Below are 14762 nucleotides of genomic sequence, written 5' to 3' on the forward strand. Positions count from 1 at the left end.
GATTGGCGCGCAGGCGGCCGCTCTCGCTGCATTGGCGTTCGGACCGCCAATCGGCGCGCTGGTGCTGCACGTAATTTCCGGTCGTGTGGCTGGCTTTGCCCAATAGCGGAGGGCTGGTAGGCGGGACGCCTCATCCTCACCGAGGCAACCGGCGGGCGAACGGTTCCGGGTGTGCGCGAGGCTGACGGTTGTGGCGGGTGAGTGCTGCGCGCCTGGTTCCGCCCTGCCCCGTCTTAGCCAGCCAATCCCGGGCTGTCTCCGTCCCGTCCCGCCTTCCCGGGCCCGGACTCCGACTCGTTCGTCCCCCCTCGGGCCGGGTCGGGCCGGGCCGGGCGGCGGGGCGTAACGGGCCATGCTTGGCGCGAGCGCTCCAGTTGCCCGCGCGCCGCCAGCGGCGGGGGTGGGGGGAAAGCCTCCCCCGTGGCGTCAGGGTGACGTCACCCCGCCGTTGCGGCCCCGCCTCCCCGAGGGGGGAGGGTGTCACCTGGCTGTTGTCATGGCGATGGCGCGGCCTGGGGCGGGGGGGAAAGCACACGAGTGAGCCCGGCCCAGTCCGGCCCGCAGCGGGGTCCCGGCGGGCTGAGGTTCGCGTGCCCTTTAACTCGCTGAAGGGATAAGTGTAGTTTCTGTGGGTAAATATGCGCGAAGCTCAATTTCTTTGCTAAGATTCAGCTGTTTTGGCTTCTTTCCTTAAATAGCAGGTGTGTGTTGTTGCTCTTGGTCTTCTAAAGCCTTGCCAGCAAGGGGTAGCCCTAAAGCTTGGAAGAAGTTTTCCTCAGAGGAGCTAATGTTTTTGATAGCAATAAATGTGCTGCTTATGTCAGTATAATTATTTAATGTTGCTGATAACTTTTCCAAATAAAGCTTTCTTTTCTACTTTGTTTGTGTCTCCTGGTTACTTATTTCCTTATTGGTTTCTTACTTGTTTCTGTTTCCTCCTTAGTTTTCTAGTAATTCTCTTGCAGCTGTTCATATGTTTGCTTATGAAGTCAGTTCTTGTCATTCAGTTCATGTCGCTCTTTGTAATTCCTCCCCAGGCTCCTTGTTTGCACAGCACACTGAGAGCAGGCGCCTGTGGCTGTACAGCCTGTGCACTCCGCAAGTGCTCGCTCACCTTGGTGCTGAGGTGCTCCTTCAACATAATGTTGATCTTAGGCTTGGTGCTTCTCTGTTAACACTGAAGTATCTCTGATAATATAGAAACAAACAAGTGCTTGAGCCTTTACTGTGCTCCAGGTGATCTCTTATTTCGTGTTGGTAACTGATCATTGTAAAAATGAAGAGCCCTTAAAAATGAACTGTCCCTTTTTGCCAGTAGGAAGTAGAAGTACTGTGGTGGATTTATCAATATGTGTGCCTAAGTTATCTTTTTTTTTTGTTTCTTCATCCATCTGTAGCATTTGTTCATGTTTCTCCGTAGAGCTTCTTGCTGTGCTCAGCTATAAATTTTGCGGGGAAATGGTGAGTGCCACCCCTTACTTGGCTAACAGTGTATCTGTTGTACCCATGCCAAAGGAGTGCACTGAGTAACAGGCTCAGGGAATCTTTCCAGGTTGGATGTGACACTTACCGTTTATTTACTTTTTCTGAGTGCCTGTGTAGGAGTTCAGCTGTTACTTTTCCCATATGTTTAGTATTTTGGGCTACTTCTGTAAACTGCTTATGGTTAGGGCTCTTCAGGAATCTTAACTCATGTATATTCCCCTGCTTTTTCTGTAGCGGTGCAGATATACAACACTGAACGGTATAATAAGGAGGGATCAGATCTGAACTGATGAATACTGGACAGCCAGGAAAGAGACTAGATAAATTCTAAAAGACACTCTAAAGGGAAGGGTTAAGTCCAATGGGAACTTGTGAAATGGAAGCAGCTAGTTTGTGAATGGCACTTGAGAGGAGTTGAAGAAAGGGTTAGAATGGGAAGGATTCAACAAGATTGATTTGATGCGGAAGAATCACAGAATGGTTGAGGTTGGAAGGGACCTCTGGAGATCATCTAGTCCAAACCCCTTGCTCAAACAGGGTCACGTAGGGCACGTTGCCCAGGGTCCACGTGTCCAGACAGCTTTTGAATATCTCCAGGGAAGGAGACTCCACAACCTCTCTCGGCAACCTGTTCCAGTGCTCTGGTACCCTCGCGGGAAAGAAGTTTTTCCTCATGTTCAGGCGGAACTGCCTGTGTTTCAGTTTGTGCCCGTTGCCACTGGCCCTGTCGCTGGGCACCACGGAGAAGAGTCTGGCCCCATCCTCTTGACACCCTCCCTTCAGATACTTGTACACGTTGATCAGATTCCCCCCTGAGCCTTCTCTTTTGCAGGCTGAACAGGCCGAGCTCCCTCAGCCTTTCCTCGTATGAGAGAGGCTGCAGCCCCTTAATCATCTTCATAGCCCTCCACTGGACTTGTTCCAGTAGCTCCATGCCTTTCTTGCAGTGGGGAGCCCGGGACTGGACACAGTACTCTGGAAGTAGCCTCAGCAGGGCTGAGTAGAAGGGAAAGTTCACCTCCCTCGACCTGCCGGCAGTGCTCTTTGTAAGGCAGGCCAGGGTGCCACTGGCCGCCTTTGCCAGAAGGGCGTGTTGCTGGCTCGTGGTCAACTTGTTGTCCACCAGGGCTCCCAGGTCCTTCTGTGCCAAGCCGGCTGGCCCCCAGCCCGTACTGGTGCGTGGGTTTATGGCTCCCCGGGTGCAGGACCCTGCCCTTGCCTATACTGAACTCTGTGAGGTTCCCCTTTGCCCATCTCTCCAGCCTGTTGAGGTCCTTCTGAATGGCAGCACAGCCCTTTGGCGTAGGAGCCACTCCCCCCAGTTCTGTATCATGAGCAAACTTGCTAAGGGGGCGCTCTATCCCTTCCTCCAAATCATTGATGAATGAGTTGAACAATATTTGGCTCAGGACTGACCCCTGGGAGGCACCACTAGCTACAGGCCTGCAACTAGACTGTGCCACAGATCACAGCCCTCTGAGCTCTGCCATTCAGCCAGTTCTCAATCCACCTCACCATCCGTTCATCCAGCCTGCACTTCCTGAGCTTGCCTATGAGGATGTTATGGCAGATGGTGTCAAAAGCCTTGCTGAAGTCAAGGTAGACAATATCCACTGCTCTGCCCTCATCTACCCAGCCAGGTGTCCCATCATAGAAAGCTATTAGGTTGGTTAAGCGTTATTTCCCTTTGGTGAATCTGTGCTGACTGCTCCTGATCACCTTCTTGTCCTCCACAATCCAGGTCCTCCTGGATTCTTGTCCTCCACATGGTTAGAGATGACCTCCAGAATGAGTTGTTCCATCACCTTTCTAGGGATGGAGGTGAGGGTGACTGGGCTGTAGTTCTGGGGGGAGTGTTATGAACTGAAGGATGTTGTAATATACATTATCTTTTTACTTTAATGTGCAAGTTCTATGATTCCCTTGCTAGTACAGATCTACACATCCTCAAACCTAAGTGAATGTATAGGCCTAACGACTTCTGTAACTTAGAGCTTTCAGGCTGAACGTTACGTTAGTCAGTTTTTAAGCAGCATCTGTATCTTATTGTTTTTTAAAATGATTTCACTACCATCTTCGTTACTCTTCCTACCCCTTATTATTTTTTCAATTTCTGCAAAAATATGTGTTCCACACTTGCTCCTCTATCATTTTACATAAGTCTTTTTCATATTCTTATAGATGTGATGTATTATGTGTGGTGTAGGAAGATTAAAGGAAGTGGGGTTTCTAGCAAACAGACTTTGTATTTCAGTTTATGCTATATGTTACTGCCTCTACCCATGGCTGTTGGAGCTTTCTTAATTATTGTTATTTGCAAAAAGGAAGTAAACTGTAGTGATTATGACTTCAGTTTTAGCTTCCAGGTTGATGGAAGAGAAAATTAGTTGGATGTAGTTGGATATTTTTTTTTTCTAATATTTTATTGTCTTTCATTTTATGTTCATATATATTTATTAGATTTATAATTTTATACTTAACAAGGATAAGAGTGAATATGATATAACATTATAATATTATATAACATTGTAATATAAATGCATATTTTTTGGAAAAAAAATTGGAAATAAATGACTGTTTAAAAAGCTAACCTAGTTCCCGTTACTGAAAAGACAATTCTGGTAAACCAGTAAATTTATCTGCTTTATACCAGTGAGGAATCTTTGTCAAACATCCTTTGCATTGTTTTGGTGGTTCACATGTAGTAGTATCTACTTTTTGGAATGAGCAATATAACATTTGCAAATGTAGTGATTTAAATCCTACAAATACATAAACAACTTCTTTTTTCATTTCTTTTCACTTTCCAATATTTTTAGATCACAAATAGTCCCTTTCAAGATGGGTAGGACTGATATATGCCACATTGGAATATCCTGATGTGTTACAGAGGTTTTCTCCATTCATGTGGCAAAGCTACATGTCTATTTACTTCTTGAAATATTTCAGCATATTAATTTCTCTTCTTTGAATTTTACATGTTGAACTACAGAAACAATATCGTGTCAGGATTACTGTGCATTAGGCTGTAGGCAAGAGAAGTAGTAAAAACTGAGAGTTTGTTTTCTGACTCCTGAAAATGCATCTTTCTGTACTTTCGTTTGGGAGCTCTTATTTTATTTTTTGTGTACTGGAAAATACTGTCAGTTTTTTCATAATCTTCATATAAACAACCGGTTTCTATTCCAAAGGGTTAAGATCAAAAAGCTAGGTAAAATGGAAGAGGTTACTAAATTATTTGAATTCAACTTAGACATACTGTTGCTCATTAGTAGTCATGGTAGCTATTCATTTCTGTAGATAGTCTTCCTCTGACTTTCTTAGGCTTGTTTGGCATTTTATTCGGTGTAGAAATGCTTTGCAGTAAGATAAGTTACTTTTTTTTTTCATTTTTTTAAATCTTTTTTTCCTGAATAATAATCCTCCGTTAGTCTCCAGGGTAGTGGGTGAAAGGGTATGGAAGAGTTTTGACTGTAGGATCTTAAACAGATATTTCTAGGAAGTAGTAGCTTAGCAAAAGAAAGAAAAATGTATGGCATTATTAAGTGTGTTTTATATGCTGTAGTTCTCTGCAGCACGTTTTCCTAACTTCTTTTATGGCTATTTGTTTTAAGGCATAGCTTCTACATCCCCTACCTGAAACATCCACAGAGTCATGCAGACAGATGCCAGCACGTGATTTGAGCATAGGAGGTTCTGCCATGCAAGCATGTATACTGTCTCTCTGCTTTTGCCAGCATTGTCATAATGCCGCTTAGAACTTTCCATGCCAACAGGGAATGCCTCTTGTAAGAAGTTATTATTTTGACTGTCGAGCATCGTTGCGTTGCAAACTAGCTAGGCAGGAGTGCAGAAGTATGTAATACTGTCAAATAAAAAAAAGATCATGGAGCTTTCTCTCAGACATGGAGAAGTCTTAGGTCAGCAGTTCCTTAAAACATCTGGAAAGGTTATCAGGTTCAAGTTAAGTCTCTTCAAAAGAGCCTGAAGGCTGAATTCCAGCTTGCAACATAGACTTTTCCAACTGAATTGATTATCTTAGGTCATGTTAGCATTGTTAGCTAGGACAGAGGCAGAACTTAGAAGCCTGTCTTTCTACAGAAATACTCTCCTTGCTTCAAACCTCTTATCATAGTATTCTTTCTGAAGTTGATTTATATGAAATACATCTCTTGGAAATCAGTATCTAACATACACATGTGATTTGGTTTTAGGATGATTCCCCTGCAGAGTTTACTTTTGAATGGAAGCATGATTTTTTCCAGTAGAAGATGGTGATCGTAATGTATGATCATGGAGAAGGGGATAAGTTCAGTAGAAGTGTTACCTTCCAAATCATCTCAGGTTACAGCTGTAAAAGTGGTGGTCAAAGAGTCCGAAACAAAGCAAACCCAAAGAGGGAAACGAGTGGGATTTGTGCTTGTCCATGCAGGTAAGATGCAGAAGCATAATTGCTGGAACAGAAACACACAGCACAAGCAGACTTAAATATCAACTAAAATTTCATATTGGGCTTGTGGCTAGTAGTACATTAATGAAGTGGCATGAACTTTGGATGTAAATGTGGGAGTGGAGGGTTTGACTCCAGCACTGGCTGGAGGATCTTGGAAACTGGTAATAAAAAATACAAAAAATACAGGTAACTTTACTGGGTTTTGTGGGTGTTCTGAAAGGTATGGGTTTTTTTTTTGCTCCTTGACAAAAAACAAAGATCTCTAAATTAAACAGTTTAAAATGTTAAATTCTGCAGTTATTTCTGCTAAGGTTAGGAACCCTACAAGATGTGAGAGGACTGCCAGTCTATTTCCTTAGCCTTTGATTCTTTGCAGGACCAAATATAGCTCTTTCATTACTGACGATTTCTTATCTGTTTGTCCACGAGTACAGTCTAGCTGAGACCTCTTGAAACCTGCTTAGGTGATTTGTTGCAGAACTTCACTATTTTTATCCCTTGAAAATTTTCCTCAAAGTCTAGTTTTTTTTGATCTTGTTCTTATTTAAGGTGATTATTATTTATCCTTTCCATATGTAATGGAGAGGTCATCTAGTCAAATGTAAAGTAAAAATGATTTGTTATATGTGTCATATTCTTAGAATTCATTAGCGATAGGCTTCTTCTTGAATGCTTTTAATCCTGAAAATATCAGCAGCGCTTGTATCTGGCTGTGTATTTCGTTTTGGCATCTGTCTGATGACATGGCGTAAAATTGAGCAAGGTAGCCTGGTGATACCTAAAACTTTTGAAAAGCCAAGGTGCTGCTTGGTTTAAAAAACAAAAACAAACAACCCTCCCCAGCCAAAAGAAAACCCTGTGGCAAAGAAGTCTTCAAGGAACAAGGTTGATATGCAAAGATCCTGGTATTCTATTTTAAGAGCAAATTCAGTTCATCAATATGTTGCTCTTTACTGGGTGACTTTACTCTTTTTGAATTTATTTTTTTATTCACTAGTGTTAGAACTGATTTTGTTAGAGTTTCTCAAGACTGATATTATGATAGATGGGGAAAGGGAACCTGTGGTATGATACAAGTATATTTCCCAAGTTAAAAAAAATTCTTTTTGAACTGAGCTTAAATATTGATATTCTTAACATGTTTGTTGTTTTTATTTAGTCGTGTAGTGGTCATTGATAAATTGTTCAGATACGGAAATAGGGTGCAGCAGGTAAAAATACAGGGCAGAAATTGGTTAAATGCAACAGGACAGTTATTGTGACTGAAAACAGGAGAAAAGGATGAAACAAACAGTGTGATCTCTACTTCAAGGAACTTCTGGTTTTAAAGCAGAAGTATTGAGCTCTAGAAGTGTAGTATGAACATTAAAAAACAAACAGAATGGTCATGAGTCCACTTGCAGATCAGAGGTAAAAAGGGAAATTAGCGTTTGACTTAAAACCAGGGACCCTTTTTCCCTCCCATTTCAGAAGATAAATGAAATAACTATGCTAGAATTTCTGCAGCAAAACTGGAGTGTCCTGGAGAGCATGTATATGAAGAGATTATATGAGGCTGAGATTTGTACCTATGCGCTTCTACATGTGTGCTGTGTATTCCGTATATTACTATGTGTTTTTGAAATAATGTTGGAATGCACAAAGGTGTCAATCCTTGGTTTTAAAAAAAAGGAAATGCCAGTGTTATCCACAATAAGTGTCGGGTTTGTCTGCCTGGGTTGTTGTTGTGAACTAAAGGCACCAGTTTGATAGGTAGTATAATCTCTTTTTCTTTTGCCTTAATTATAGGTGCAGGTTATCATTCTGAATCCAAAGCTAAAGAATACAAGCATGTGTGCAAAAGAGCCTGTCAGAAGGTAAGTCTTCCAGTTCCACTGTCTTACTGTGGGTATATAAGAAATACGGTTGTTCCAGAGTTTCCGTAGCGCTGCCCCTTCAGTATGAATCAGTAGGCTTATCTGGTTTTAGCTACTAAAACTGTATGAATTTCTGTAGGGAAAATGCAACAGCAGCAGCAATTAACATAATGGCCATACTGAGTCAATAGAGTTCAGGCCCATAAGGTGCAGCAGTGTTCTGTTTTCAGTAGGGGCAAATATCAGACACCAAAGGAACAATGGGAGAACAGGGCAGGTTCACCATGGGACCTTCACAAAAAGTTTCCTCCTCTCTTCCTGTGGCTGTGGGCTTTCTGGAGCTTTATGTGGTGTCTTTGGATTTTTCTTTCATCAGCGTCCACTTTTTGTTGGAACTTATTTCAGCTCTAGCATCCAGAGTGCCCTGTGAATATAGGGGTTTCTAGAATTCCTTTCTTCTTGATAGCTCTAATTTATTAATGGCCGAGAAGGTAGAAACAACAACAAAAAAACCTCTTTCCAAAACTGAAAGGGAAAAATAGCAAGACTTTAATTTCCCATGAAATTATTATTATTTTTTTATCTCCTCCAAAAACTTTGTAGCTGGCAAGTTTCATCTACTAAGTGTCAGTTGAGAAGCTGGAGGACCGATCTCCAAAATTTGTAATGCCTTTGCTTTCTCCAGGGAGGAGCTGGGGAGCCTGGCTGGGTTTTTAGAAGAGTCTCACACTTGGCCTTTGATAATTAACACTTCATTTTACAGTTCTGTTGCTCAATCCTAATGCCAATCTAATTTTGTAATCAGCAGTCTCAAATCATCCAAACTCAACATCAGCTTAATTGAAGTTGAGCAGTGGCCGTGTTGATAATCGTTTTCCAACTAATTATGTGTTAAAAGTGGTTGTTGCTGTTGAATTTAAGTCCAATTTGAGATTCCATTTGGTTCCTTAAGCTAGGTAGCCAACATAAATATCTTGTATTAAAAACAAACAATCCCAGGTTTGTCTTGCAACTAAGATGCAGCCATAGCTGTTTTCTCAGGGTTCCCTGAGAGAACTTAGCTATAGGGTCTTGTCCAGTATGGATCTGAGAAATTTCTTTTTGTGTAAGTACAGTTTAAAGATGATATGTTTTCATGTATTGGCTTTTGCTGAGCCAATACTTTTTGTATTGGCTTTTTCATGTATTGGCTTTTATTGATTCAATTCAATTTGATGACAATTGCTCTGTACAATATTAGCCATTCTTGTTGAATCTTGCAAGGAAAAATAGGACTTTTTTGACTGAAACTGTGAGTGTTTGAGGACACCAGGTGTGAGAATTTATACTGCTATAAATTTGATTGTGCAGGAACCTGCTACTAAATGCAGTGTCAGAATGACTGGAAAATAAAGTCATGCTTTCAGTTCCCCTCCCTTACATAGTCCTTACCTACTATTTCCAGTGCCTCTTGTTTTTATGTCATTTCAGAGTAATTTAGTGAAGATTCTATCCTCAGGAAAATGTAGGGCTTAGCCATATAATATTAGAATTCCCTCATCATCAAGTAAAAATTGTATTTTACAGGCAATTGAAAAGCTACAGGCTGGTGCTCTTGCAACGGATGCAGTGACTGCAGCACTTATAGAATTAGAGGTATGAATTTCTGACTAGCAGTAAATATATCTCTCAGGTACATTGCCAGATTTTTCTGTAGGAAGGTACTATTTTGTATGGCAAATGTACTCAGTTTTCCCTTTTTGTGTCTTAAATTTACAATCTCTGCAGACCCAGAAGCTATTCTGTAATTTATCTTTTGCTTTTTCACAGTAGTTTGGAGTAAATGCACTTAAAGACTTTCTAAAAATATAGACCAAATAAAAATTATCTTCTTAGTGCACTTCTGTTGTCATCTTAGGTATGTCTTAGTCTTTAACCTTCAAGAATAAGAGTTATTGAAAGCTTATCTAGCACTTTGTAGGAAACATTCTTTATTCATTTTTCTCTGACTTGCCAACCTATGGGTAGACTGCACTGTCTTCACTTCTTAGATGGGGAAAAAATGATGCTACTGGTCACATATGTTAACTAGAAATTCTATATATTCAATCCTTTGTTTGTATTAATATCTCACACTGAGTTATGTTTCATTTCTTGAGTTGAGATCCAAACAAATTAGTTGTAGTTAGTCTCTAATAATCCTATTAACGCTTCTGCGTAGTAGTTTTATTGATGCAACTGTCTCTGAGTAAGCTGTCTTGGATTTTATTATTCGTATCTGTTTCAGTTCTTCAGGATAATTATAGAGAAGTGATTGCATAAGCCTAAGGCTGCTTGTCTCTTGTACCAGTTAAGGGACTGTATGAAAATAAAGTAAAAATGTGAAGTTTGTATTCGTCTTACAACATGCTTTTGCTATGTGCTTAATGTAGTGTAGTTCTTAAAGGCTATTTTTCTTATTGTTTTTACTTAGTTTTCTGTAAGATCTCTGATAGGATAGGAGACTAGAAGCAGACTGTTCAGAGAAATTTGATTTCAGTAGAAGATAATCCTTTTTTCTGAATTGTATGACCAGCTGTGTAGAAGAATAGGATAAGTGCTGTTTGTATTTCAGCGTGGTGTTTATTAAGAACGTCTTGATGATCATGAGGAGACCAGCAGTTGCTTGTGAGGCATTCGGAAGGGTGTCTTTTTTGGAGTAGTGAGATCTTACAGCATCTGAGTTCAGTGAAGAGTGCCTATAAAATAAGGTGACAGGGAGGAAAGGTAACAGAATTTCTGAGATCTGAATTTGGAGATTTGGTCCCAGGTCCACTAATTCCTTATGGCAGTAATGACTGAAGCAGGAATTCCTCTTCTCTAAGTAGTAGTTGATTCTCCTTCTCCACCTTGGTTAGTAGAGGAAGAAGTGTTGTGCTGTAAAAATAATTTCCTGATTTTGCAATTTATGGTAGTATTCCCAGAGAGTTAGCAGTGGATTTACTTACACATATGTTCAGAAAATGTTAATTAATAAACTTGTTGAGGTTAGTGTAAAGCAGGCTGTGCGTACTTTCATATGTGCTAGACATGCTGACTTACTGCCAAGACTTCAGTCGTACTTTAAGTTGGCAAGCTTCGCTGCTGTTAAACAGTACTTTTGGTCTTCACTGAACTGTTCAGATATGCTTTCATGTGTTATCATACACCTTAAAAAATATCTAGGTGCACACAAAAGGCATCTCAAAAATGGAATTATTTATAATGTACTTTATAAATTAACCAGTGCTACTGTTATATCACAAGACTGTTCTCTGAACCAGTTCCTTCCTCAATAGAATAAAATCTACTTTGTTTTATGGTTTTTATTTTGTTCCAGAGCTACAGTTAGGAAAATATATTTTAAGAAGTTCAACTTAGCAGCTATACATCTCCTTGCAGCTGTGCCTAGGGTAAATATTTTATCTGTGTTTGTTATCCCCAAGAGACTCTTCTTCTTTTGCTATAATAGATTTAAATACTCTTAAATGACATCTGTATAAGAAGTTATGGCTTCAAGATTAAACTAAAACCTATTTATGAAACTACTTCAGTTGGGAACCTTTTTCTCCTTCTGTCTTGCTGTTGTTTCAATGATGCCTCTCTTTATTCCGTTTTACTGTTTTGTAGTTGTCCCAGGTGGTATTTTTATGTATATCATCTAAAACTTCCCCCCCCGCCTTTCCTATTTTTGAGATTAAATACTTATTTGTTCAGATTGTTGTACTGCTGTCATCAGTGTAATTATTGGTTTTCATTTATTCATTAAGTGACCTATATAGCGTCTTAATTGTGGGTCATTCTCTTTGTTCTTGGGTAAAGAATATTGGGTTTGGTGTTTGGACTTCTTTTTAAATACTTGTGGATGCAGTTACATTGACAAAAAATCAAAGGTATGCTTGAAACAGAAAATGGTGTGGTTTGCATTGACAGTTTTTTGGATCCTGTGTAAATAATTCCAAAATGTTAAACTGTCAGTTTTCAAAATGCTGAAAGGTTTGTGTCTGCTTGTATTTCATTCTAAACACAATCTCCTGAGATCTCTGTCATTTCTGGAGCTGTATCTTCTATTTTATTTCCAATATGCTTTTTCTGTTGCTCTATGAAAAGCAGAAATTGCATGAGGTAGATCAACAAAGTAAACAGAATAATTTTTCTCATCAATTATAGAACTTTGTAGGTAAAAAAGTAGGTTTGTTTATTATGCAGAAAAAATAGACTTTTTCTTAAAGTATTATAGCATTATGAATTGGCAAATACATACTGAAAATCCATATGGAAACTAAGCTTGCTTGTTTACATCTGCCACAGTAATGCAGATTAAGACAAACAGCAAAATTTTGTATAGCTTGACAGATAACAGCAATAAGTGATTCTGATGTGGATACTCTTTTTAACTTCTATTTTGGTTGCTGTAGAACACATTGCAGTGAGTTTATCTGAAATATTTAATTATTTTTACAGTTCTCTGGACTCTTTAATTCTGTATTCCAAAAATCTGTAGTCTTTGCAAGACACAAATGTCTTTTCATGGAAGTGTCACAAAAGATGAATTTTTTTCCCCTCAGTTCTGCTCGATTACACAACTCCTATTACACAGAATTTCAGCTAATCCAAGAGGCATCACTTCAAAGACTTGTTGAGGCTCAAAGCTTGCTCTTGATCTTTTATGAGCAAGCTGACAGTTTGCTTGTGGTATGCTGTCTGCTTTTTGTTTTATTTTTGTAGGCTCTAAATGGAGAAGGAACAGCCATTCTTTGTTGGACTTTATGAATCTCGAGTGAAATAGTATTCTGCGATTGAGATACAGAGGTAGTAGTTACTAGAGAAAAGGTAGATTACTTTTGCAAACTAACAGGAGCAGCTGATCCAGAATGCTGTTGAAATAACTGTGCTGGTCTTTGTAGGCATCAACTGTATTTGATAAGCTGATTAGAGGCAGTTATGTTTTCCAGTTTGTGAACTGTTATTGTAGAGAAACAAATGAACATGTTACCTTTTGCAGTTTTTGCTAATAGAATGAGTCTGGACAAGGGGCTTCATAAGATTCCTCATTTACAATGTTTTCCTCTACAAAGACATGATGACTGAACCATTCATTTTTACATTCTCGCTATCAACTGCCATGTGAAGACTGGATTTCTCTTGAAACAGAAGGGGTTTTGGGCAGGGTTTTTTTTTTTTTTTTAACCTGTGGTTTTCAACAAAACCACATGCTTATTGGGTTATGGCTGGCTGGGAGGACGATGTGCTTTTGTATGTGTAGAGCACTTCAGGGTCTACTGTGCAGGTATTGGAAACAAGAACATCGACTGCAGAGAATGATCATTTCAAATTTTTTCATTAGTCTAAGTTTATTATTACTATGTGTGTGTTGCTCGTTTTTCAAAACCGTTTTCAGTAGAATGTTCCTTGTGAACATGATTTAAATTAGAATTTAAACTGACTGGAGAGTGGATGTCATATTTTGGTTTTTGATAGCCTTCCTACTAAAATTGATCCGTTTACTTTGTTTTTTGTTTTTTTTTGTGATTGAAAACAAAGGGTATTTTTAACTTGTTAGTGTACTCAAGCCGTGTCTTTTTGTGGCTTTCAGGAAAGGTTTGCAGTGAAATAATTTATTTCTTGTTGAATAGAGTTATTGATTTTTTTTTAATTAATTTTAGAGCAGTTAAGACCGTTTTGAAATGTACAGTCTTAGCCCCAAGAACTTTTCTTTAAAGATAAAAGCACAGTACTAGCAGCATTATTGTAATAAAGTGACTAGCCGTAATTTGTGACAAAAACGTTCTTTAAAAAAATTTTAGCTGATTTAACTGAATGAGCTTCATCCTTGTAGCCTACTACATCTTGTCACTAATTTCCCACAGCAAAAGTAATTTTAAAGTTGCAGTGTTTGAAAAGAAATGCCTGTAGACTTTGAATCTCTTTTAAAAGGGATTCAAACAAACCTTGGCCAAAAGTGCATCAAACATGGATGGAACGTTGAAAGTGGAGCATTTTAACTATTTGGCTAGACCTAATTTGGGACTGTTAGTGTTGAGTAACTTGTTCAAGCATTCCAACTTTGACCACAGCTAGAAACTTCAGCATGCGTGTGATTGCTGCCAGGACATTTATAAATACATCTTGAAGTAAAAAGGATTCTAAAAATGAAAATGATACCCTCAGTAGCTTAAGAATTTTTACAAGATGGGATAAAAGTTTGGAAGATGAAACTATTATTTCACATCTTAAAGCTTTCCATTATCTCCTTTGCTACAGATTTGTGTTGTAAGTTAGAGATCCATCAGTGATGGTGTAATTGTCAGGTAGTGCAGTATTTTTCACGTATTTGAAAGCTTCTGTTTTGTTAGAATGCTTTGAATAGCCTCTTGGTTTCCTCTCCTCTTTCTTACTTTTACATGGTAGCAGGGTTTGCTGTTAACCTGCAAAGCTCGTGCCTGTTTTACTTGCTTATCTAAACACTTTTTCAATCTGCTTAGAAATATAAAGGCCAATCTCTGCTTGCATCTTTTTAATAAAATAAATTCTTAAAGATGCCTTCTGTATTATAACCTCTTCCCTCTTTTTTTCTTCCCCTCCTACTTGGATACATGCTTTGATTATGTTCCCACCTTCCCCATGGTAGTCATATAGTGGTTTATGTAGTACTACATTTTTGTAGTTCAGGGTATGAAGAGGCTGCTTCAGTTAGCCCAGTTTATTTTTTCCGTTTTGAAAGCATACAGAATTTCTTTTTTAATAATGTTTCTGCATGCCTAAAAGGTTTTGCATTTTCATTTTAAAATCTTTCTTAATTTTCCTAAATTATATTGCACCATTTATTATCAGAGTCTTCAAATCTTTTGGTCGGGCTTTGCAGAGATTCGTGTTTTCAGAAAGAGATGTATTTAAGTGGTGTGTTTCATGTCCTTGCCTATTTCTAGAAGCAGGTGTGAATTTCTGTTTCCGTTTGTTGTAAAAGTCTT

At 39.1% G+C, this 14762-nt stretch overlaps 1 protein-coding gene across 1 annotated transcript in view; it reads left to right on the top strand.

Moving 5' to 3' along the window:
- Nucleotides 1–14762, top strand: part of TASP1 (taspase 1) — a 94673-nt gene continuing 79911 nt past the window's right edge. Inside the window, 4 exon segments of the mRNA XM_068940232.1 lie at nucleotides 1–197; nucleotides 5700–5917; nucleotides 7727–7794; nucleotides 9361–9429. Coding sequence (XP_068796333.1) covers nucleotides 5773–5917; nucleotides 7727–7794; nucleotides 9361–9429 — 282 coding nt within the window. The 5' untranslated portion in view covers nucleotides 1–197; nucleotides 5700–5772.

Source organism: Struthio camelus, chromosome 3 (assembly GCF_040807025.1).
Source record: "Struthio camelus isolate bStrCam1 chromosome 3, bStrCam1.hap1, whole genome shotgun sequence".
NCBI classification, from domain to species: domain Eukaryota; kingdom Metazoa; phylum Chordata; class Aves; order Struthioniformes; family Struthionidae; genus Struthio; species Struthio camelus.